The following is a 27,011-nucleotide window of genomic DNA, read 5'->3' as shown; positions in this document are numbered from 1 at the left end:
AATCACTGCTGAATGTTGATTCAACCTCAACTTGAAGCTCATGGTGTACACGCTGTAATGCTGAATATTGTTGGAGGTCACCCAAGGTTGTGCAGCGGCTCTTCATGTTGTATTGAGACCTTGAGAACAGCTGGTCCATGCTTAGTCCATGCTAGCCTTCCCAAAGGAGAGGAACTGTTTTGGATTTACAGCTTCAGTGATGAGGCAGAATGAGCTTCAGGTGTTCGTCATCACACACTCCTGGCAGCTTTCACAAACCCTGCCCTCGGCTCTTGGAACCCTATTGCTGGTTTTATTCTGCTCATTATTTTTCTTTTTGTTATTATTATTCTTTTTTATCCTAAAAGTGTCCCAGCAGAGATTGTTTACCATTTTTGGGAACTGCCAACATTGTGAAAAGTTCTACGTTTGTATTTTTCTCTAGCCTTTCCCCTCAGTAACCACATGGGCTCCATTTTTGAAGTCTCTCCCGGCTGTTCATCCAACTTGCATGAAAATTGGCGTATATCATCTAGATACAACCTTGACAAAAAGTTGTCAAAATAATTTAGATTTGTTAAATCACAGATTTCAGCCAATAACATTTTCAGGCTTTGCACATAATTACTAAATTGGCTTGTAACACAAAATCCAAAGTTCACTAAACTTGGTACACGTGGATTTTAAGGCCATGTGAGGCTGCATACCAAAATTAATCACCAAAATTAATTAGAAAAAAAAGTAGCCTATTAGAAGAATTAACATTTGCATATATATTTTTTTTAATTAAAATATTATGATTATGTTAAGCTGTGACTCTAATAGGAGCAATAGTAATATATTGTCTACTTAGCAAACCCACCAATATTTATAGATAAAGAATGTCAGATTAGCTCAATAGCAGAGGAGTCAAAGGTGGAAATGTATATGCATTTAGTGAAGGAGTGGGAAGGCTTGTGAATGTTCATTAAGAACTGAAACGCAGGTCTGGACCCCAGCGGAGACGCTCACACAGCACATCATTACATCTACCCCTCCTCGGAGAGCTATCAGAAACTCCCAACACACACACACACTTTGCCAGGAGAGTATGGATTACTGACATTCAACTCCTCTCTCATTGTCTTTTTGTTCACACACATACAGATTCACTTCTGCAGTACACACTCATCTGCGGTCTCTCAAGGCCCATTTAACTATAGCCCTTCACTCTTTATCTCTTCCATCTCAGTATGATGAACACACACACACACACACACACACACAAGGAGGTCTCTGAGCCGTTTGCAATACACTGCAACTGGAGCTCATCTGCATGCGTGTGTAAACGTGCATTGATGAGCTCTGCGCTTAATGGACACACTGATTGAAAGAGCATTAAAATCAGAGCTGAAAGAGAGAGATGAGGTGATCAAAGAAGAGGGAGAGAGAAATCACTAATCCAGAAATACTAAACAGCTGAACCAGGCAAGTGGAGGCAGCACAACTTAAAAATATAGAATTTTTTGGTTGTAGAATCCAATCGTGAAAAAAAAGTGTCCTACATTTCACTCACCAAATAAAGGTTGCAGAATATACTTTCTAGTTTGTTTGTTGATTTATTTCACTTTTCTGAAAGTTTTTTTTTTTTTTTTTATTAATTCTAAATAAAGCTTCGGAAATTAATTTAATTAAAAGTAAAGAATTTACGCCATATCATTATTATTATTATTTTATTTATTTCACTTTACAAAAAGTGTTCTAGAATTCACTTGTAAAAAAAAAAAAAAAAGATAAATAGTTTGCTTCAAAATTAATAAATTCAATTTATTTGTTTCCCTTTAAAAAGTGGTTCTGCAGTTATTTAGCTAAAAAGTGTTGTGGAAGTCGTGAGCTAAATAATAATAATAAAAAAAGTTCCATGAAATAATTTCAGTAAAAAAGTTATTTATTCACCATATTTATTATTATTATTATTATTATTATTATTATTATTATTATTATTATTATTATTATTATTATACATAGGGCTTGGGGGGTTTTTTCAAAGTGTTTTGCTGTATCTGGAGGCTAGAACCATAATATCATAGAGGTTTAAAGAAGGCCAATATGTAAGCACCCATAGAACCCCATAACAACTGCTTACCAACGCCAGAGCAATCTGACAGCAGCATGCTTGATGTTACTACTGTAGCTTAATGGCAGTTCTTGATGCAAGCCTTGCTTCAGAACACATGGTGTGTGAGGCGGCTGTATATCTTTGGGTGTTAGATGTCATGCTGACTGCACACGGATCCAATGAATAGGTCATCAGCTATGAACTGTGACATGCGTGCAAGCATTCAGCAAATGACCTCAAAGGGGGTAGATGCCACCCATCTTCGCTTGTCCTATAGACTTTATTATACATGCACCATAAACGTGTCTGACATTCTCTTTGACCTGGCCTTTAACATCAGCTCCTAGCCGTATACGGCCTGTTGATGTGTCCACACCTCACCTGACGCTGTTAGCATGTCAGGATCACTGCATCTGATCTGTGGGGGACACTGAAGGCACAGTTCACCCTCATATCATTCCAACTCAAATGAATATATTAATATACTTTATATTATATTCATATATTTTTAAATCAATATTGTATTATTTATTATTTAATATATATATATAAATATATATTTGATGTTAAAATTAGGGCTGTCAAGCAATTAATTTTTTTCTCTCTGATAAACTACATTATGTGCCAAATACTTAATCAAGTGAATTGTGAATTAATTCTACATAAATTTGTGCTAAGAACCCAACCCCCACCCCCAAAAAGACAGTTTAGTGTTAAATAATAATAATTAAATAAATAAATAAACATTATCTAGACATTATGAAGTAGCTTTAGAAATAAATGTTTGATTCAACTCTTCAGGCTAAAAGTGAAGTGGAATTGTTCTGAATTATTCAGATGTGGCATGAATGCATTTACACTGCAACTGGAATTGCATAATGCTATTTTATCGCTATTAATCATTTTTAAATGGGCATTTAAACACAAATAGTTTTTTTTTTTTTTAAGGAATATTTACATATTAAATTATTCATTTATTTATTCATTAAATTATTTTTTTTCATATGTAAATATGAATCTAAAACCGCCAGAATTGCCATATTATATAACTTTATAATAATATTATTATAATATTATAATATTATAATAACTTTAGCATATTTTTTTTCTATGATTAATCTCACCAGTTAAATTCACGGGCCTATATATATGTGTGTGTATATATAATATGACCATTAAAGGTATAGATCAAATAAAAAAATGTATGTATTTATGTATGTATGTATCTATTATTTCTTTTTATTTGATCTATACCTTTAATGGTCAGTGGGGGCAGATGTGCTCATTAACCTCAAAGATATGGGCAGCTAGAGTAATATGTGCTAGAAGAGGGGAGAAATAATGGATGGAAGCAGAAGTAAGAGACATAAACGAGTGCATCGGAGTGAACTGGGGCACAGGGAGGAGGAGCGTTTGAGATGAAGAAAACCACTCCTGTTTTCACGCGACTGGTCACGGCAACTTTGGCTCAGGGGCAGACATGCCTCTGCGGCTTGCATTAGGACATTATTAATAGGATGTAATTGCTAATCCTGATGCCCTCTCACACTGAATTACTCCATCCACACCCCACAGACCCTTCCCCCTTCACTGACCTTCAAACCTCTGTGAAGCACCACCCTGAACTCCCATCACAACCTCCAGCCTTGAGCGACAGCGGGGCCGCAGGGAACTCAGAGCACAGATGCCTCCCCCCAACCATCTTTGTTATTTTCCCCTGTTGAGTGAACATGTTGCTGCGGAGGATTGTGGGTAATGGTACCTTTCTATATATAGGGCTTAGATGCATAATGTAGGCATTTATATGCTTTTCCATTTGCACAGCCAGATCCCTCAAATCGTTCCAAAGTAGTGCGTTCTCACTCATTAGTTGAACGTAAACACAGAGCGCTTCACCATGAAGAGGTAATTATGGAAACACTGGAGAACAGTACACCAGTTACATTCACCATATTCAGCCTCAGTCACAGATAAATGAAGATGCCATATGTAATGACCCAGACTTTGATAGATTTGAGCTTTGGAAATATATAATTATATAATGTATTTTAGGGGATTTTATAGCACTAAATTATATTTATGCAATTACCTGTTACCTGTTAAAAATTTATCAAAGTTTAAAAAATATTGTTTTGAAAAATACACACAAAAATTCTCCCAAAATTCTATATGAAATATTCATTTTCCAAAACATTTTTTAAACTACAACTGTGAGAAAACAGCCACAAAGGTAAACAAGTTTTTAAATAGGAAATTATTTTAAAAAGTTGAAAAAGTAAGTTGATAAATTAATATTTAAACATGTTATATATATTTATTTCAACATCACAATTTACCAAAAACACTTCCTTGTCCTTGTCAAAATATGTACTACTTAAATAAAATGGCTATGCTATTGTAGTACAGTATTGTCTTTTTGTGATAGTCATTTTTCCGCCTTGTTTTAGACGTGTTCTAGTGTGCTGTTACGGAAACTGCACATTCATGCACATGCACATCTTTTTGTAAAACATTTTTTGTTCATTAGGTAAATTTGCTGCAGTGGTAATTGTTCCTATACTGTATTTTGATTGAAGTCCAAAGTAAGGTAACATTCATGTATTGTCATTTCTGCATAACTAGCTGCGCACTAATAGTTCCCTTCAAGACGGTCAAAGAATTGCCCAATTCACCTTTTAGGAGTGTGACAGTGAACAGGAAGTGAGACACAGAGGACTTGAGATATTGCAAAGTGATCACTTGTCAAAATGCCAACACCTCGGGTGATGTCGCCCATCTGTCTCCTCTATATGACAGAGATGGTGTTTGTGTCACGACCTCCTGAAATGAAAAGAAATTAAAACAAAAGAAGTGAGATTGTCCCTCAGTAGGCTTAACACAGGGCTGTGTAAATATCATATCTCTCTTAAAAATAGTCCCCCTTCCTTCAGGGGTCACGGAGGGAGATATTCTCACCTCTATACCACCATTTCATTATCCACCTGCCAATCAAACGCTCTTCTCTCACAGCAGGGTGCACAGGGGTGTAACCAGAGCCACCTTCCAGAAGATGAGCTCCCGGAGACCCAATAAAATAAATAAAGTAATTGATATAACAGAGATTACCATTAAATATGAATGAAATGTAATTTAAAAGCTTTTATTAAGCATGCATTATGCCGTGCATGGGTTGATTGCTCATCATTATGCGTTTTGAAATGAGAGATTTAGCCAAGTCAACCAAGTTGGGTGCAATGAGAGGCCCGGTCTGTTCAAACCTCATATAAGTGATCATAAACCAATGGCTATCCTTCACAGAACCACCAGGTGCAATTGCATTTGATGCTGTCATGTCATTGCATCCTGTTTCCAGTCCCTTTGGGTCAACAAGGTACTAAGGGGGAGTGGATGTAATGTACTTAAACGAACAAAGTTGAAACTAAACACCGATGTAACTCTCAAATTTGTAAAGGCTTTGTCAGAGAGGCAGGACTTGAATATCATAGGGGTTTGTTCAGGCATATTACTCTCATGTTCGAATAAGAGCCTAAAACACAATTATTCCTGTGATCAACAGACTGCTGCAAGTCTAAGAGCTCTGATCTGCTGATGTTACATTGAAAATCACTTTGTTTTTTGATTAGCGTAAAAGCACTGCACTTTTTGCTTGGTGAATTGTGTCCCTTGGGACAATGATAATCTTAACAAGACAACAAAAACAGCTTGTGAAGAGCATTGTGAGAGCTTTTATCAGAGAAATGGAGGACGAGATCTGGAGACGGCGCAAGACGAAGCCAGAAAGAACAAATAATTAGAGTTTCAGCTTGCAGGCTCTGATAACAAGTCTGATAACACTAGCCATTTAACAATTTAGGGAGATGAGCAAGTGACCACGGGGTATGAGGTACATTCATGGGAATGGGAAGGCAACAAATGAGGGAGAATGTTTATCTTGAGTTACTGCAGTGAAGTGCCAATAAGACGTCTTTGTACTCTCAACTCGTGATGGATAGCATAACATTTCACGAGAGATTGCAAGCACTGTCAAAAACACTCCATTAACGAGATGCAAAAGTGCTGCACTTGAACATGTCCTTTCTGTCACACACCTGGACTCATTTAGCTTGTTTTCGCCCGTGACCCAGTTTCTATCTTCCGTGTTTAGTTTGATTAGTTCCCAGGTGTCTATTATCTTCCTCATGTGTTCCATGTCCCTGTTAATTTAATGATTCCATCCACCTGTGTTTCCCCAATTATCTGTTGTTCATAAGCCGTGTCCCTTCAGTTCTGTTTTGTCGGGTCTTCTCACTTGTGACTAACTTGCTACTTACGTGTGTCTACCTCTGTGCTCCATGTTGGATATCCCCTGTGTTGGATATATTAAAAGCCTTATTCTGTTTATCCTCGACTCCGTATTCCTTCAGGCAGCGTAAAACCGTGACAGAAGACCCGACCTAATAAGAGAAAATAGAAAACTGCGTGTTCTTCCCTCCGTTTTGTTTTTGTGTTTTCAAAGTCTTTTCTTTTCTTAGTGTTTCTATGGATCCCCTCTATCGTCCCGAATTCCTCATCCTTCTGCTGAAGCAGGAAGAACGCTCTCTCGAGGACCACACCAGATGGTTTCTCCTATTAGCAAATGCCACCAGCTACCCGGACGGCGCGCTCTGCACCTTCTACAACACCAGCCTGAACTCCAAATGCAGAGCGTTGTCGTCCGAAGATGGTCCTCGAGAGAATTTCGCCGCATACGTGGAGTGGACTCTGGCGAGAAATGGCTCATCTCTCACCGTCTGCCCCATAGAGGACCTCGCCAGCCCCACTCCCGACCCAGAGACCAGCCAGCCACCATCTCGCTACACGGAGCCAGAGCCCACCGCAGCCGCAGAGCCCGAGCCATCCATTGACAGGGAACAGGATCTCGAGAGCGCGACTGACCAGGTGTGTGAGCCGGCAACACCGTGCATCGTGGGAGTCCTCGTGGAGATCGAGGGCGTGGAGGAAAGCCCTGCCCACACTCCTGCGACTGAGGGTGAGCTGTATACAGTCTCTGAAGATCGTATGGAGCAAGTTCTGGATCTGATGGACTGGTCTATGGAGGTAATCCCTAATTTTCCTGTTTCCCCGCTGGTTCCGTCCAGCCCTGATTCCCCTGTATACCCTCTCAGTCTCCCACTCCTACCTCCTCCAGTCATTTCCTCTGCTCCATTTCCGCTGGTTACGCCCAGCCCTGAGTTTTCTGTTTCTCCGCTGGTTCCGCCCAGCTCTGAATCTTCTGTGTCTCCGCTGGTTCCGCCCAGCTCTGAATCTTCTGTGTCTCCGCTGGTTCCGCCCAGCCCTGAGTTTTCTGTGTCTCCGCTGGTTCCGCCCAGCCCTGAGTTTTCTGTTTCTCCGCTGGTTACGCCCAGCCCTGAGTTTTCTGTTTCTCCGCTGGTTACGCCCAGCCCTGAGTTTTCTGTTTCTCCGCTGGTTCCGCCCAGCCCTGAGTTTCCTGTAGCTCCGCCCAGCTCTGAATCTTCTGTTTCTCCGCTGGTTCCGCTCAGCCCTGAGTTTTCTGTTTCTCCGCTGGTTACGCCCAGCCCTGAGTTTTCCGTTTCTCCGCTGGTTACGCCCAGCCCTGAGTTTTCTGTTTCTCCGCTGGTTCCGCCCAGCCCTGAGTTTCCTGTATCTCCGCTGGCTCCGCCCAGCTCTGAATCTTCTGTGTCTCCGCTGGTTCCGCCCAGCTCTGAATCTTCTGTGTCTCCGCTGGTTCCGCCCAGCTCTGAATCTTCTGTGTCTCCGCTGGTTCCGCCCAGCTCTGAATCTTCTGTGTCTCCGCTGGTTCCGCCCAGCTCTGAATCTTCTGTGTCTCCGCTGGTTCCGCCCAGCTCTGAATCTTCTGTGTCTCCGCTGGTTCCGCCCAGCTCTGAATTTTCTGTGTCTCCGCTGGTTCCGCCCAGCCATGATTTTTCTGTTTCACCGCTGGTTCCGCCCAGCCCTGAATCTTCTGTGTCTCCGCTGGTTCCGCCCAGCTCTGAATCTTCTGTGTCTCCGCTGGTTCCACCCAGCTCTGAATCTTCTGTGTCTCCGCTGGTTCCGCCCAGCTCTGAATCTTCTGTGTCTCCGCTGGTTCCGCCCAGCTCTGAATTTTCTGTGTCTCCGCTGGTTCCGCCCAGCCATGATTTTTCTGTTTCACCGCTGGTTCCGCCCAGCCCTGAATCTTCTGTGTCTCCTGTATTCCCTCCCAGCCTCCCTCTCCCGCCTCCTCCCAAACCTGCTGGTCCCTCTACTCCTCTTTCGCTGGTTCCGTCCAGTCCTGATCCTCCTGTCCTTCCTCCCATCCTTCTCCTCTCTCCTCCTCCTAGACCAGCCAGTTCCTCGTCATCCCTGCTGGTGCCAGTCAGTCCCGCAGCTCACCCTCAGTCCGCGCCATCGGGGCGCGGTGGTTCGCCGCTGGACTGCCAGTCTCCAGCTCCGCCTTGGCGTGTTAAGGCCCTGTCTCCGCCTCCAGCCTCCGAGCCCTGGACTCCTCCTCGGTCCTTCGACCCAGCGGCTCCGCCTTGGCTCTTAGCTCCCTCGTCTCCACCGTGGCCTGTCATCCCACCTGCTCCACCGGGCTCCCTCGTCCCTCCGGCTCCACCTTGGTCAGTCGTCGACCATCCGCCGCCTCGGGACTCCACTCCTCTGGTTCCACCTCGTCACTCCATCCCTCCGGCTCTGTCAGGCTCCTCCTTCCCTCCAGTTCCACCTCCATCCTCGGTCACTCCGGCTCCACAGCGGTCTGCCAGGACCCTGCCTCTGCCTTGGTCGCCTGAGCCTTCAGCTCCACCTAGGCCCTCCGGATCCTCGACGTCACCCTGGCTCTGCGGCTGTGCTGCTCCATCTTGGGCTCCTCACCCACCGGTGCAGTCTCCGCCTGTCGGCCCCCTGGTGTCGTCGACCCTTCCTTCACCATGGCTCCTCCCGCCGTCGACTCCACCTTGGATCTCCGTCCTGGCTGGTCTCTGGTGGACCATCTGGCTCCTCCTGCTCCTGTCTCCTCCCTGGCTCCTTCCTCCGTCGTCTCCTCCCTGGCTCCTCCTTCTGTGGTCCCTGTCTGCTGGCCCCCTCCTGGGAGTCCGTCCTCCACCGGAACCTCCTCCCAGGTTCCCACCCATGCCTCCCTCTGTTGTTTCTACGGTGCGAGGACGCACCTACCGGGAGGGGGGAGTACTGTCACACACCTGGACTCATTTAGCTTGTTTTCGCCCGTGACCCAGTTTCTGTCTTCCGTGTTTAGTTTGATTAGTTCCCAGGTGTCTATTATCTTCCTCATGTGTTCCATGTCCCTGTTAATTTAATGATTCCATCCACCTGTGTTTCCCCAATTATCTGTTGTTCATAAGCCGTGTCCCTTCAGTTCTGTTTTGTCGGGTCTTCTCACTTGTGACTAACTTGCTACTTACGTGTGTCTACCTCTGTGCTCCATGTTGGATATCCCCTGTGTTGGATATATTAAAAGCCTTATTCTGTTTATCCTCGACTCCGTATTCCTTCAGGCAGCGTAAAACCGTGACACTTTCATTCAGAAGACAAGTTTGTGTGTTTCTGAGTGTGTCTAATGAAACCTTAGTGGTGTCTTTCCATGTTAATTACCAGGAGAGATTTGAGAACCGAGAGCTCTCTGTGTTTTCAATGTTGCTTCATAAACCGATATCTCTCCACTTGAAGAGGAAAACGGCAATCAGAAATATTTGGGTTATCGACAGCATGGTAATTACACAACCACAAAATAATAAGCACAGAGAGTAGTGAAAGGCCACAACCTCAGCCACCGAGCCAAAGTAAGTTAGCCTACATGAATGTGGGGAGTTGAACAGGTAAGATAAGGCGAGTGAAAATAATTATGTAGATAATGTAAATGAAGTGCCCAGCTATAGGGATGCCAGTAATGTGACACTGAGAGTGAGTCAGAGAATTACAAAACAGTACAGGGATAATGTCAGGAGGGGAGCGAGATGATGAGGCAGATGCAGTGTCAGAGGTTACTGATGAGGGAATGATACAGTGGATAATCAACAGTAGTTTAGTGTGCCAGTAGTTGAAATCTGTACTCAGTAGAGGAATTAATCAATCTTTAGGTTGTACTCTTTTCTTTCAGTTTTGACCGATGTGGACATGGAAATTTGACTCAAGGAACATGTTCATGCAATGAGAATGGGTTGCAAAGGAGATGCTAACAAGGTGAAAGCCTCACTTGCAGTTTAATCCTGTATTGATATATTCTTTCTTTCTTCTAAACTCTCTACAGGATTATATCTCAAGCTGATTATTGTTTGTTACACCTTGATAATGTTCTTATATACAGTATGTTATAGAAGTTCTTATCAATATCTTGCTTTGAGATTTTACCTTCATTGAATGTGAATTTGTAATATTTTTGGAGCCTTGGATAGTTAGAATTTGAGTTGGTTTGAGTTACGTATTGCTTCACTTACAATAAACAACTTGCAAGTGGTAGGGGCTAAACATGTCCACGGAGCTCCATCTGTGAAGAAATGCCAAATTGTGTTCTTGTGAGGAGCTCAGGAGACATAGACGTCTGCTCCATGCTGCTGAGAACTTTAGACATCAAGAGCAGAACTGAAATTTTACAAAACCTCCAACCAAAGGTTGAAGTATTAGACTGGCTGAACAAAAGTACATTGACAGTCCTATAGCAGATCTGCTTTGGCTGCTCTCCAGGGATAGATGGTGATGTTGATGTGGATCATGCTCTTTGGATGAGATCCCTTCCCAAGATTGGCCAACAGAAATATCTGACACGGCTAAGAAAAGTAATACAACTTTTGAAATCCTGGAGACTTGTAGTAATCTGAGTTATAAACTGTTATATAGGAGTGCAGTTATATCCAAGGATTTCTTCGGAGAGATAATCAAGATTTAATCCAGGGCTGCCATCTTTTTGGGAGAAAATATTAATTGGACTTTTTTAATGGCATCTGGGACGGGATCATCATTCGTCTGTAATGAACATTGAAACGCTTGCTTTGGTAGGACTAACAATGCTCTAAAGATCAAGGCTGCAACCATGAAAATAACTTCTCTTTGGAACTTAATTTGGGGTTATGGCCAAAAGAAGATCTTTTGCTACACAACCCAGCCTTGGCTCTGTAGTCAGCTGCCTTGAAGGAGGTACTGTTGGCTATAAGAATGGCCAAACTTTTCCACTTGTTACCTATAGAGGGGGGGATATCTGCTGAGAACTTGGCCCAAAGACTGCTGACTTTACTCTACGAGGCTTTACCACCCGCATCCAGACTCACATTAGACTCGCAGGATCCAGAGACAAGACAGATGAGGGCATCCTTTCTACAGCAAGAATGACATGACTCTAAGGGAGATGACAGATCTGCCCTTCTGAAGGTATTTGGGAGTCCTGGACTGGTGACTTGTAGTTTCAGTTTAGGAGTTGGAAAACTGGGGCTCCTCACCAAAACATGAACATTTGCTGAATATTTGAATATTTGCTGAATATAACTACAGCGGGTGGTGAGTATATTTTCAGCTTATTTTAATTTTTTAGAGTTCTGTTCCTTTAAGGGAGTATTTAATGAATTTGAATTGAATTTATGCATTTAGCAGACGCTTCTGTCCAAAGCGACTTACATTGCATTCAGTCTCACAATTTTTTCCTAACATGTGTGCCCTGGGATTCGAACCCCCAACCTTGCACTTGCTAATCCAATGCTCTACCACTTGAGCTACAGGAACAGGGTTGAAGTTACAGGGTTCAATACATGTTAAGGCAATGTTTCCCATCACTGTACTTACTGTAGAGGCAAACCAAGAGTACACATTTTAGAAGTCCTAAATAAACACTTGATTCATCATCAGCTTGTTCTTATATAGACAGATAAGGAAGACATCCAAAAATATGTACTGTTGGTGTGCCTCTGGAACTGACTTCAGGCCATCGTAGATAGCCACAAAATTATGGACTAACATTATGTGATTATTTTGTTTATTTATTGAGGTGGTTGGTTGTTCGCTTTAGAGCACTAGACATACAGTACAGTAGTGGGTGTGTGTGTGTGTGTGTGTGTGTGATGTCATTTTGAATAACGCAGACAATAATTGTTAAAAGCATCTTCATTTCTTACTCTTTTCTTCCCCACATTTTATTTTGTTGTCTGTGTTTCTTTTATCCTCATTTTTAGTGCTTGGTGTGATGAAAAATGAATAAATAAGATAAATGGCTTTCCAACTGATGATTTGATACCAATCAGAGCTGAATTATATGTATCATTTCTTTCAAAGGGAGGCAATTACGATCAAACTCACCATTCAATCATTCCTGTCAGGTGCATGTTTTCGATTTCACCGTAAATGACAGATTCTTTTCCTATTTTTCTCCTCTTCTGTTCTGTTGTTCCCAGGCTGATGATGCCTTAAGTGCTAGTTGTTCAACTCCTTTGTCTTCAGGAGGTTGTAATTGAGCATTTCTATGGCACTAGGGAGACAATGAAAAGCAAGGACAGGACAGAAGTGAGCGAGGGGAAAAAAGAAAACGAAAGACGCTGATGGTTTGGTGATTGATTGCAATCAGTGACAGCCACTACAGCTGTTTTTTTTTTTTTTCATATATTCAACTATTTTGCTGTTTTTGTTGCCGTTTCATGCTCATACATTACCAAATTTACATATAATTGCCCAACATATTTCCTGGGCACAAAATATATTTTTTTTTCAGTAATGCTATGCAGTGAAACGTGCTGTATTTAGAGGCACAGGCATGGCCCATCATTAAAATGAGATTCAGAGGTAAGCAAACCTTCCTCCACCTGTCTCGCCCCGAGGCTGGCTGTGTGTGTGTGTGTGTGTGTGTGTGTGTGTGTGTGTGTGTGCGTGTGTGTGTGTGTGTGTGTGTGTGTGTGTGTGTGTGTGTGTGTGTGTGTGTGTGTGTGTGATCAGACTGTCCCATTGAGTATGCACTGTGAGGTGGCATATCTAGGTCACACACGCTGGCACATTACTCCTGTGGGAGCTTTCTTCTGTTTCCTTTTCTCTGTCTTGTGTTCATGTCATGGATTGTCTCCGCTTTCTGAGGTCACACAGGAAGTATTGTATATGTCATACAGGGTGCTGCTGTGATCTCACCCAATTAATTTAGACACATTTATCACACATACACACTCTTTCCAAACGCAAAATGCCTGTATTCTTATTGAATATGAATATAGGCATGCATAGATAAATTATTTTGCTCTTCACAATGAACTTATAAAACAGAAACAAAGTAGACTTTTTCATTTTGTGTTTTGGATTAAAAAGAGCAATTGTAATATGGATTATTGGTCATTATCATCTGATCTTAAACTCACACACTTTAGAGATTTCTCATGATGATGTAAAGGGAACATTAAACTGTTGTCTTTGGCCCTGTTTCTTGCTAACACAGTCATGTGTGAAATATGCTGGGCTACAGTAGGTGTCAGATCCAAAAGCTCGTCTGGACGGAGTTACAGAGAGGAGAGAGAATGCATGAGAGAGAAGGGTTGAGAAGCTAACGATATGTTAAAATCATGTTCTGTGTCTATGCAGTGCAAAAGCTAATGACTCTCTCAGAGCAGTTGACATTGGCGTACGGTTCCCTCCATGACATTCAACACATGCACTTCCCACAAGCTTCCATATTTGATCACTTTTGCGTTTTGAATCTCTTATGCTCTGTGGAATATCATTATTGCAGTCTTTGCAAAGCACGACACAGATTTCTTCAGTTAATTCAGCTTGAACATGCACACTAGAAAACAATGCTGAGTTGTTGTTGTTGTTTTTTTCCTTGAAACCGATAACGATGATATTGTTCTAATAATTTCATTGTAAATCGCGGTTATTTCTCTCTCTTGAATGTGTTTGGGTACCAAATTGTGGTTGCTGTTTTTCAAGCTTGAACGTACAGAGTCAGAGCTTCAGCTTGTTTCGTTTTGTTTTAGTGCTGTCAAATTTATTCATTGTGATTAATTGCATCCAGACTTTCAGAACATACTGTGTGTGTGTACTGTATATACACACACACACACATGTTTGTTTTTGTGTAAAGTGTGTTCATCCCATAGGTGTAATGGTTTTTATACTGTAGAAACTGTATATTCTCTGGCCCTACACCAACCCTACACCTAACCCTAACCCTCACAGGAAACTTTATCCATCCATCCATATATATTTCCGTGTCTGAAAACAAGCTTCAGTAAACTGTCCAACCAACAATGCCTTAATAGTTCTGATAATTGCATATCATATTGTGACTGGTTTTTTGTTTCATGCATCTTAATACTAAATAGATTTTTCTTTTTAAAGCATTTTCATACATATTTTTCATGTATACATTTTATTAAATTTTACACAACTCTGGAACACCTGCTTCTGATTGGCCAGTCATTATATTGTGTAATAAATTATATTATATGCCAAAAATGTATATGTTTGACGACTGTCCATGGTAAGCAAAATCTGTAGCCTACATGTGTTTCACGTCACTCTTGTTCTGCTGTCTTGCAAACAATGGTATTCCTCTTGGAAATGTAAATCTAGTTCTGTTCTCCTTGGCTTTTTCAGTGACCAACATCCCTTCAATCTCTTTGGCCTCTAGGGGGTCCTGTAAATTGGTTAAAGCTGCATATATTTATGATGTGCATACACATGTACACATACACAGAGGATGTGTAAAATAACTGTTGGATTCCAGCAGTGATATCATGAATATATTCATCAAGTGCCCTTCACAGTTAGCAGGACGATTTTAATTTGCCTTTTCGTTTTTCTAACTCAGACCACAGAAATAATGAAGCTTGGCTACCGAGTCGCTCTTTTTGTAATCGACACCGTTCGTGAGGAGCAATGCTTGAGTGTGTGTGTGATCCTAAGCGTCCATCAGTCCTACTTCTTCTTTGGCAAGGAGGAGCCTGAAGGCTGGAATATCTTCATTTGCCGTTAAAAAGCAGCATCTTTTCTCGTTCCTCCTGTGACGCCAGGTTTGTCAGTGTGGCGTTAGAGGTCAGGGATAATGAGGTCCGTGGGGTAATCGCCAGCTTTGGCACATAACATGGCTATAAACAACAGAGCTTGTCGCCAGGGCAACGGCGGCGGTGTAGCGACTCGGGCGTAAAATAATGATGTTCCCATTAACATGGGCTAAGTACTGAAGGCTAGGGAAATTTGGAGAGGCACTTGATACTCCTGCACTTTCCTTCATTCGTTTTGTGTCTCTCCTCCTAATTAGATATTACCAGCCATCTTTAAAATGCTGGCTGTGATTTCTGCCTCTCTTTGGCCTTGAGTGAACAACCTCCACTTGCCACTAGAACACAAGAGGATATATATATATATATTACCTGACTCTATTTCGGCTGACCTGCTGCTTAACGATCCGGCCATTTACTGCAGGAACAAGATATAAAGCAAGACTCTTATGGCATTCACTTCTCGAAGTGTTTGGGAACACAACTTACCTCTGAGCATTACTGGAAGTTCCAGCCATTGTCTTCTTAATGTGTCCTGTTCGTCCTGTTGTCCAGAGCGTCTGGGTTCAGGTCCATCTGTCCGTCTACGACTGTAACATCAGACGTCTTGTCTTTTAGACACAATAATGTGGGTCTGCTGGAGCCATAGTAGTACATTACTGCTCTGTAAATCAATAGAGCTGAGCATCATCCACGTAAAAGCAGAATATAAAGCATGTCACTGACAGCAGTGAACGGAAGATGATGATGTTTCCAATGTAAAGCTGGTTAAATGAGCTTACACCAATACTGGGGAAAGAATAAATGAAAAGGCAGTATTTTTAGGGCTGTCAAGCTTGAAATGCCCTGTTTTTAGGGAAAAAAGGTATGTTTATATATACATATTTGCATGCTTATTTACCTTGCTGATTTCAATTTAATTATTAAAATAAAATTCAATATTTAAAATTAAACAATTAATCAAACTAAATTAATTAAAACAATTTTAAAAAAAATTAAAAGCTGTTTTTTTTAATGAAATACTTGATTAAAAATTCAAATTAATCTGAAGATTTTAATGCATTATTATTATTATTTTTTATTTTTTTTTTTTGTATTAACTGGCTGTAATCGTTTAAATGAATAATTATTAAAAATTTAATGCATTCAAATGTAAATTTTTTAACCTGCTATTTTTCAAACTAATGAAAGAAAATATTCAAAATAATTACAGTAATTTAATGCATTCCTTTTTTGTTAACTAAATTAATACATAAATATATGCATGAAAATATGTACATGTTTATATTTATATGCACATTATTTATATTAAACATAAATATATTTAACATATCAATGTAAAATATTTTCCTTAAATATATACATGCCTGGGTGTGTACATATACATAATAAATATACACAGTACACACAGATATATTATGTAAATATTTTTTTTTTTTTTTGAATGCAATTAATCATAATTAATCGTTGACAGCACTAGTTTAAATACTAATTCAAATAAAATTATCACATTTAATAATGCATTCAGATTTTATTTTTTAACTTGCTGTTTTTAATAATTTAAATAAAATGATTTATTTAAAATAAAATAATTGATCACAATAGATTAATGCATTATTTATTTTTTTCAAGTCGCAGTTTTTCAGATCATTTTAATGCATACATAGTTTTAAGTAAAATAATTAATGCCAATATTTTATTTTTCTTCTAACCTAATTTTCTTTTTAATAAAATAATAAGTCTACAGTATCACAGTTTTCACATGAAACATCACACACCTTCCTCACAGCACATTGGCTTGGGATTGCTGTGTCATGTCTCTGTAGTGCAAACAGGTCATTGTAATGCATTGCTTTGTTTGGTGAAATGTTAGCTTTGACAGCGCTGGTGACAGAGATGAAGGAGTGATTGAGGAGATGGCATTATTCCGCCGCACACGTGGGCTGTTGAGTATAAAAGCATGGTCCTTTGGGTAAACTCACGTTTTGTTGAGCATTACAGCTTGATTGGCTCGTGCCTTGACGGGTGCAGTGACTCCTGTACGAGGCCTTGACGGAGTAACATCTCTGATTCTGAGCTGAAGCTGGAATTGTAATGTGTTTGTGTTCAGTGTTCATATGGTCTTTTGTCTAACCTTGTAGAATCAGAAAATAGAAGAAACTGAAAAAACCTCCATTGTGTGGACCTTCCTCGTGCTCCCAGTGTGGAAACAACAACATAACGTGACTAAATAATAGATACTGTAGGTTTAGAACTGAATACAAGAAGACGAGGAGTATTGTGCTGTGATAAACATGTGGTTGCTGTTTGTGTCCAGTAAATCATCATATTATTCTGATTTCTGAAGATCTTGTGACACTCAAGACTGGAGGAATGATGATGAAAATGCAGGTGCACATCACAGAAATAAATGACACTTTAAACAGAGATTCACACAGAAAACAGCTATTTAAATTATTGAATAATATTTCACAATTTTACTGTCTTTACTGCATTTTTGAACAATTGAATGCAGCCTTCTTTTGAAAGCCGTAAAAAATAACCTAAACTTTTGAATGGCAGTGTATTTAAAAAGAAATATATTTTAAGTTCTGTTATTTTCCATTTTAACTACACAGAAAAAAAAGAGTTGTAAATAAAAGATAACAAATTCATTTTCAGTCAACTTTGTTGCTTATACTATTTTTCTTTGAATTTATTTGCAAAATGTGCTAGCAATTTGATTTGACCACAAAACCAGTCATAAGGGTAATTATTATATGGATGTTCAAGGAGAGCCCACAGTATACAGCTTTTCTGTTTTGAATATCTGTTTGACATATTACATTTGCACAGCATTCTGTCTAGCTAGTATGAGTAGTGTGTAAATACACTATTCCTGTGCTGTTCGGATCATGGTGGAAGTGCACATGTAAGAAACGGCAGAAGCTGTAGGGAAGGGTGTAGTTATTATAATGGGTTTGGTTTAAGCAGCAGAAGTGTATGGGAGGTCCTGCCGTGATAGAATAACACACCTGTTTTTGTAAGTGTACAGTATGTCTGGTGTGTGTGTGTGTGTGTTTGTGTGAGGTGGAGTGTTCCCCCTCTCTCTCTCTCTCTCCCCTGCACAGGAGTGTGTGTGTGTGTGTGTTTGAAGCCGGCAGGTGTTTAGGTGCTCATTACTCACAGCTGTCAGAGTAGCAGAGGGGAGAGATGCTTAGTGATGGCCCATTAAACTGTACTTTTGTGCTACTGGAGACCACACTTTATGATGAAGGCAGTGTGTGTGTGTGTGTGTGTGTGTGTGTGCGTGTGAATGCCATACAAACCTGCTCACAAAAAAGCTTTATATATATATATATATATATATATATATATATATATATATATATATATATATATATATATATGAGGGGCTGCTAAGGTGTTAAGGGCAGTTGCTAGATCTCTGAGCGCTGGATCACGAACGCAGACTACTGTGTGTCTGTGAGTGAGTGAGTGAGTGGTAAACTGACCCGAGGGCCCGAACAAACAGCTTTAAAACGTCTCCTCAAATAGACTGTTCACCTACTGCTGAGTCCAGATTCAGCTGTTATTACGGGTGACACTGACTGTGACCCGCTGATGGTCTGTCTCACTGCCAGCTCTGCCAACACAGTGCCAGCCAAAACCAACAGCACCGATTCAAGCTCATTCAGCTGAAGAACAAAAGGACAGAGAACACTGTCTCCGTGTATTGTCTGGTCTCTGAGTCATTTACTACTTAATTATGTCACCGCCATTCAGCTTGTTCTGTTTCTGTGTAGCATAGACAAGAAAATACTGCTGAAGCTATTAGGGATTGTACAGATCCTTTGCTCTGAGCTGTCTGGGCTATTCCTGTTCATTTCAGATCTGTTTGTTTGTATTCTGATTCTTCAGATTCGTCATATAAGTGTCTATATGTCCATATATACTCACTGGCCTCTTAATTAGGTACACCTTGCTAGTACCTGGTCGGACCCTCTTTTGCCTTCAGAACTGCCGAATTATTCATGGCATAGATTCAACAAGGCGTTGGAAACATTCCTCAAAGATTTTGGTCCATATTGACATGATAGCATCACTCAGCTGCTGCAGATTTGTCGGCTGCACATCCATGATGTGAAGCTCCCGTTCCTCCACATCCCAAAGATGCTCTACTGGATTGAGATCTGGTGACTGTGGAGGTTATCTGAGTACAGTGAACCCATTGTCATGTTCAAGAAACCAGTCTGAGATGATTTGAGCTTTGTGACATGGTGTATTATCCTGCTGGAAGTAGCCATCAGAACAAGGGTACACTGTAGTCATGAAGGGATGGACATGGTCAGAAACAATGCTCAGGTAGGCTGTGGCGTTTAAACAAATGCTCAATTGGTAAAAGGAGCCCAAAGTGTTACCATTACACCACCAGCAGCCTGTATTCTGCATACCTTGGTTGCAATGAGTTGTAAGTTGAGTTACTGTTGCCTTTCTGTCATCTCTAACCAGTTTGCCCATTCTCCTCTGACCCCTGACATCAACAAGGCATTTCCGTCCACATAACTGCTGCTCACTGGATATTTTCTCTTTTTTGGACCATTCTCTGTAAACGCTAGAGATGGTTGTGTTTGAAAATCCCAGTAAATCAGCAGTTTTTGAAATACTCAGACCAGCCCTTCTAGCACCAACAACCATTCCACGTTCAAAGTCACTTAAATTCCCTTTCTTCCCGTTCTGATGCTCGGCTTGAACTTCAGCAAGTCGTCTTCACCACATCTAGATGTCTAATGCATTGAGTTGAGCTGCCATGTGATTGGCTGATTAACAATTTGTGTTCCTAATAATTGATTGGTGAATGTATGTGTGTGTGTGTGTGTGTGTGTGTTTGTATATATATATATATATATATATATATATATATATATATATATTAGGGGTGTAACGATACGCGTATTCGTATTGAACCGTTCGGTACGACGCTTTCGGTTCGGTACGCGGTACGCATTATGTATACCGAACGGTTCGTTGGAGTAATTAATTATATTTGAAAAAAAAAAAAAAAGAGAGAGAAAGAAATATAATGATATGCGTTCAACAAGGTAGCCCAATAACCCAAACAACGTAACAGGCAACGCCCCTGACACTCCCGAAGAAGAAAAAAACACCATCTTATATGTTTATGTTAGGCTACTCAGCAGGCGCTCGCTCACTCAGTACGCGCTGAAGGCTCGTTGCAAAATAGCCAATGCGTTTAACAGACTAGAAATGAGAAGATCCTCCAATAACCAACAGGTCTGGTGTTTGGGTGCACTTTGGATTCCCTTTAAGCTATAATGGTGATGGCAAGAGAGTGGTGGATAAAAAAACAACGGTATGTCGCATCTGCAACATGACAGGGTACACCAGCGGGATTACAAAAAAAAACAAAAAAAAAAAACAGCGGGAATATCTGGGATATATGCGTCAGTACTATCTGGGAAAAGACGAAAAAAATGAGAAACATGCACGCAGCAAACTATCCCTGCAGCATTTAGACACTATAGCTTACAGGGAATCCAACCCAAACACCAGACCTGTTGGTTATTTTAGGATCTTATATTTCTGGTCTGTTAAATGCATTAGACATTTTGCAACGAGCCTTCAGCGCGTGCTGAGTGAGCGAGCGCCTTAGGGGCCGTTCACATATCGTGCCTAAAAACGCATGGAAAACGCTAAGCGCGTCTTTCTCCTCCTTTCCAAAGCGCTCGGGCAGAAGCGCTCATGAGGCGTCTGTCTTTGCTAAGCAACAATGACGTGCTCTCTCCATGAGACGCGGAAATTTCAGCGAAGGATAAATGGATTTGCAGCTCTAAAAATCACTTGCAGTAGCTCTGCTACTGAATTTATTTCAAAATTGCAATCCATATACAACTATGATCAGCTGTTCCTTCATCTTGGCTGAGCTCTCAACGTTGTTACGGGAAAGGATGAAGCTGATTGGTTGGTTCTTGTCACATGACCCGCGGTGCGCTTGCGGCATTCTGAAAAGTTGAGATGTTTTTACATTTTGCTGTATCTAAAACGTATCGAACCGAACCGAACCGAACCGTGACATCAGTGTATCGTATCGAACCGAACCGTGAATTTTGTGAACCGTTACACCCCTAATATATATATATATATATATACTTATCTATAACTTAACTCAAAGCAAACCAAACAAAGAGCATCCCAGGACATGGACTGATTATGATTCCCTTGAAGGCAGATAATTTTTTAGCATTATTTATATGCTATTCTAATATTTATTGATATTTGGAATTAGCTTTTTTTTTTTTTTTTTTTTTATTCTTAGTTTTTTATTATTATTATTAAATATAAAATTTTAGTAAATATCTGTGCTTTTAAATTTGTATAAGTTCTTGTTTCTAGAGTTATAGTTAACAATAAAATATATGAATGAGATGAATGTCTTTTGAAAGTGTATTTGTAAAAAGTAGGATAATTAATAATACCCAAGTGCTCTGGATTCTGCAAAAGCACAATGTGAATGAATAGTGGACTGAATCCATATCAGGGTGGAGCCAAAAGAGATGTGAGATCAGTGTAAATGCAAAAAGAACTGGCTCTGGTTTACTTAAAGACATCATAAAGATAGAACTTTAAAGAAATCACTGTTACAAGATACACAAGATGTGTACACGAATTCACAAATGTACAATATTTTTCTTCAATGAAAATCAATCAAAAATATTTATATCTTGGTATACAGTGTAAAGCAATGCTGCTGCAATTAGTTATACAAACTTAAAATATCCTACCCAGCTAAACTACAGTTAACTAATCTTATAATTATAAGTCATAAATGACAGAAATCATATTGTTTAGTATAAATTCAAATTTATGATTTTTTTTTTTTATTATTATTATTATACCTGCATTTGCGACCTGTTACCGAATAGCAACTTGCATTTCTTAGGGTCTTTATAAGAGGTTCTTGTAAAGATGATTGATGGTGAAAACAAACTCTCAACGTGAGGTCTAGGGAATGTGCCAGCGTTTATTACTTTCCATGTTTAGCAAAATGAACGAAGTGAACTGGGAGACCCACAGGTCACAGAAGTACTGCTTGCACATCAAATACAACCACAACAAGTCATGTCGTTCATTACAGAGTCTCTCCATTTGTTAATGACAATTACGGGTAAAGCCTCGGTCATTGTGGAGATGAGTAAAACACATCTGCGAATTGGCGTCGACTCCCGCAGGAGTTTTAATGCAAGGATTAAAGCATTTTCGTTCAGCCCACAAGAAACTCTTTTGAAAGAGTCACTTTTGACCGTACATGTTTGCGTGCCTTAGAAGTTTGAAACAGATTAATTTCTAAAATCCTCTGCATATCTCTCCACGTGTGGTTTTAAATGAGGGACGTATTGAAAAGGAAGATTATTTAAGGAGAGTTAATGAAAAAGTCCTTGAGATGTACGGTGGGCTGTCAGCGAGAGCAGTGATAGATCGAGCCTCGTTGATATTAGCATGCGTGCGGTGGACTCTTACACCTAGACCCGGGCCATTTGTTGATTAATTAATCAGGTAATGTACAGTATCCGAAAAGTTGGCTTTTCGAATCATATGTAACCAAAAAAGAATGTCTCCCATTACTACCCTGTGCTGGACTGAGGGTCATTAGAGTGCCAGAGCAGGCCGTGGAAAGTAGAACAATAAACATATTTTGGGAAAAGGGTTTCCTATCTCATGCATATATTCAGTCCGGTAGCTCTACATCATGAGGTAATTCTGTTGAGTTTGGGGGGAGATTTGTATCCTCTTGGTCTCCAGTGAAACTTGGCGATAATAAACATGGGGTTAGTTTGATGTAGAAATGGGATTTTTGGGAAATCAAGGGCATCACGCATTCATTCGGTGACTATTAGCTGAGTTTTTGTTTGGTGATCAAATGATTTTCACAATCAATGCACATTCGTTCTTGAATGGAGCCATTGCAAGAAAGCAACTTAGTCAATGAAAATGATTTCCTTCATTGAATGGAAATGTTGTTTTATTGGAGGCACTCATTCATATTGTCGCCGCACAGATTTGCATACTTTCTGTTATTGCTTTATTTGTACAAAATTTGATTATCACCCCCAGTAACCCTGTACATGCATACAACTCTCAGAGGATTATTGGAAACGTATGTTATGAGTCTTGCTTTGACTGGAAGACGAACCACAATCCGCAGTTTCCCTCCAGCCGAAGCTATTAGTGTGCACAGGAAATGACATCACAGACATGCCTCGGAGACTTCGGATCCCAAAGGCAGCTGGTGATAATGACACAGTGTTGTTCCATTGACTGAGAAGCCAGTCTGTACCACATCCTGTCCAAAGGCTGGACAGTGTAACGATTTAAGATTTGAATCAGGAAGGGACAATGTTGAGGAAGTTAGTAGGGTGATGTCTTTGGGGACTGATAACACAAAGACATATGTAGGCCTATATACAAAACTTTATCTCTAAAGCTCTGCTTACTCACTTCCTGTTAATTCCTTGACAAAGTTACTGCCAACCAGGGTAAGATATCCTGTTATCAGACACCTTAAAGTCATATTGTGAAATTAATCTCAACCGACAGCATTTGTGGTGCAAGAATGAAGGTATTTTCTCAATAGGAATCTGTACAATTGGGAATTTCAGATGAGGGGTGTGTTTCTCACACTAATTGTGCATCAGATTCATGCTTGTTTGTCTTTGAACTGGTACATTTACTGCATTTTCCAAAATAATGTTGTTTAGTTTAGAAATGAACCCTAAGTAAACAGTGTTTGACCATGGACCTTCTTTAACTGTGAAATTCTGCCAAAGTTTATGTTGATGTTGATTGCCAAAAAAAAAAAAAAAAAAAAAAAAACATTTGCAGGGTTGAGAGGAAAGGAAGAAGAAAAGGATTAGACACAATGGATTATAGGCAACTTTTTGTTTTAACATTCAAAAATGATGTAAAATACTGTCAAATAAAATATAAACACTGGAAACATGTAATTTAGTTTCCCTTAATTTACAATAAACACAGGGCATTTCAGATTAAGGAAAAACACCATTTATAGTCTGAATTAAATTAAATTAAATTAAATTAAATTATAAATTGTGTATTTATTAATATTATTAAATCCATAATTTATTATTATTAATATTATTAATTTATGGATTTATTTATTGTTTACTGGTTGGAATTGATTCCATTAAGCTGCACTGTTGCTCAATTTCCAGATTTATTAATATAGCTTCATTATTATGTTTCTATTGCAACTCTATTCCACTGCTTTTAGATACATGCATAAAAGTAGTGTTATTTAAGAAACCTGCTACTTCTTATTAAAGATAAGTTGATACTGTACTTTTTATATTGCAGTCTTTTTGTGGAAATGTAAAGGGATATGTTGTCAAACCTGGCCGTTCCTTTCCTTGATGTGTCAAATATTCTGACAGTTTAATTTCCTTTAGGTATTCCAGTGCTCTTATTGAAAAAAAAGGAAAGAAAGCGAGAACGGTTTACTCATCTAACCATCCTTAAACACAAACAGTCCGTCTGAATTCTTCCCTCACTCTGTCTCCGCTGCCACAGGTTCAGCAAAAACCGCAAAGACGAGAGGCAAGGGGACAAGATGGAGCGGAAGGGGTCCAGCAAGAGTAAGATGAAGGAAGCTCAGGCCACCGAGGAGGAGATGCAGAGAATGAGGCTGGAGCAGGAGAGGTGAGCGTAAAAAGCCTCTCAATTAACCACCACTGCCCGGGAAATTAGCAAACTGTCTAATTAAGTAAATGGGGTCCGGGGAGGTAAAAGTTCTGGGAAAGCTCTTAGATGTCATTGGTGCAAATGGTTGAGAGCTTTTATAACAGTACATTAAATTGATCACGTATAGATTGTTTGTTTCTTTTGTGCTTCTGAGTGGAAGGAACGAACATGATAATGGAGGTTCTTTTGGGCTGAGGACTAAATGGAGGCCCTTATTGGATGAAAGGGGTGGTGTTTTGATTTTGTTTTTACTGTTACTGTCATTTTGTCTTCCTGTCTCTCAAATGTAAAACAAATTTTTTAATCATATTATTACGAATGAATCAACTGAGCTGTGTACATTAATTTTACGTTTCAAGCACAACAATGCAATATGCTTATAAAATCCTTAAAAATAAAATCTTTGGAAAAAGGGCAAAGATTAATTTCCCTAGGCTGGACATTTCAGCTAATATACTGTACATGTTAAGAAAAGGATCCCCTTAAAATGTGTGCTCGAGCCGGCCTTCACACTATACAGCTACGAAACAAACAAACTTTGTTGATGATGCTGCGTAATTGAAATGCAACAATAAGCACAATGCCCTCTTTAGCAGAAGCATGGCTCAGGCCCTGCGATGACAATAAGCCTGCGTCCGCTCAAAGCCACATCTGAACCTCGTTTCTAAGCGCTTGTCTTGTCTCTGACACTCTTCACTATGGGCTAGGAACCAGGCTTTGGCTGAGGGCCCAACACATTGCCAGCTCTGCCCCAAATACATCAGGCTTTCCAGGGCCCCGCTCTTTTACATCTACCACCTCAGGCCCTCAGAGACAGGAAAACCGACAGGAGATAAGTGTTGGCCGCCTGTATGGCGTTCGCTAAACCTTGCTCGCATTTTGTCCTTATTTGTTTTTGGAAGGTTTTCATATTTCCCACGTTGCCATTTTCAGTATTGTTTAGTTACTACGCACTGATCCTTTTTACTGGTTGTCTATCTTTTTTCTTTTCTCACCTCTGCTGTTTTCCTTGAGTTGATAGCGGGGAATCCTTGAGGGAAATCGGTCTGTTATAATAATAATCTGCCAGGCCGCCACGTGGTGATGCGAAATTCAAAGTCTCTCACCAGGGAGACTGACAGCTAGGAAAATCAATTACAGCCTTATTTTTAGGGGTGTTATTACACGCCGTGCTACAGGTTACACAGTTGTGTGTGTGAGCGAGCAGGGACTTTGATTGATTATATGAGGCGCAGGGACAAGGCCATTTCTACACACTTATGAAATTATAGATCAGGTGATAGGTGCCGCTGATGGCTATTGGAGGCGATGTATCCAGCAGCGCTAAAACAAGCTGCGGGGCTCCGGGAAGAAGAGGACACAAGATGGGCCGCAGCCAAAGCCAGCCCTCTCCTGACACGACCAATCGTTAATTCGACTTGACGTTCTGACAGGAGCTTTTAGTGATACAGAAGCAGAAGGCAGCGCAAAGGTTGGCTAAATTAATTTTCATAACGTGCCACCATTAGCCTATCTATTTCTGGCAGGGAGGGCACAGCCTGCTTTTTAGCGCACCTGACCCTTAAGGATGTTTATGAAATTCATCTTTGACTCAGAAGTGCTGGCGTATGTGCTGGATGACTTCATTCTTCCAGAATAATTTTCTGCAGTTAGTTTTAGTCTTGTATAGCATGATATTAAAGGAATAGTACACCCAAATGTATAAATAGTGTCATCATTACCTCTACATGTTAAAAAAAAAAGATCAACGATCAGTGATGCACATGGCAAAACTGTGCCTTTGCCAGAACTTTCTGGGGAAAAACAATATATTACATTGCATCTCCCATGTTTCATAGCGCATTCTTGTGCTTTACGGGACTAATATCTAAGTTCTCCATATCTTAGGTGCAATGCTGTACCAGGTGCGCTACTGAGCAAGTTTACAGTGTAAAAAAAGGCATATATATGGCTCTGGTTATGTGATGCAAACATCAAATGTATTGCGTTACAAATCAGTAATCTACAGTAAGAGAGTTTTGAGCTCATAGTATTTTGCAAGAAACTGTGTGAAAACAAGTCTTTATTAATCAATAATCTGAAAAGGTAAAAAGGTGGTCAGTTGTATTGCCGCTAGTGTTCATTTCAACTGTTATTGCCAACTGCAGTGAATTGCATGTACTGTACATTTTTGGTATGTTTTTGAAGTTTTGATAAAATGTAGGCACAGTAAAGGCACA

At 40.2% G+C, this 27,011-nt stretch overlaps 1 protein-coding gene across 4 annotated transcripts in view; it reads left to right on the top strand.

The window, feature by feature from the left end:
- LOC128013213 (partitioning defective 3 homolog) overlaps positions 1-27,011 on the top strand; it is a 421,775-nt gene that overhangs the window by 299,433 nt on the left and 95,331 nt on the right. For all 4 annotated transcript variants that reach the window (XM_052596022.1, XM_052596020.1, XM_052596019.1 and 1 more), the window contains one exon: positions 24,622-24,750. In XM_052596022.1, coding sequence (XP_052451982.1) covers positions 24,622-24,750 — 129 coding nt within the window. The remainder of the gene's footprint in view (positions 1-24,621; positions 24,751-27,011) is intronic.

Source organism: Carassius gibelio, chromosome B24 (assembly GCF_023724105.1).
Source record: "Carassius gibelio isolate Cgi1373 ecotype wild population from Czech Republic chromosome B24, carGib1.2-hapl.c, whole genome shotgun sequence".
Taxonomy (NCBI): Eukaryota; Metazoa; Chordata; class Actinopteri; order Cypriniformes; family Cyprinidae; genus Carassius; species Carassius gibelio.
Note: the sequence above shows the minus strand (reverse complement) of the source record. Positions and strands in the feature narration are given on the sequence as shown.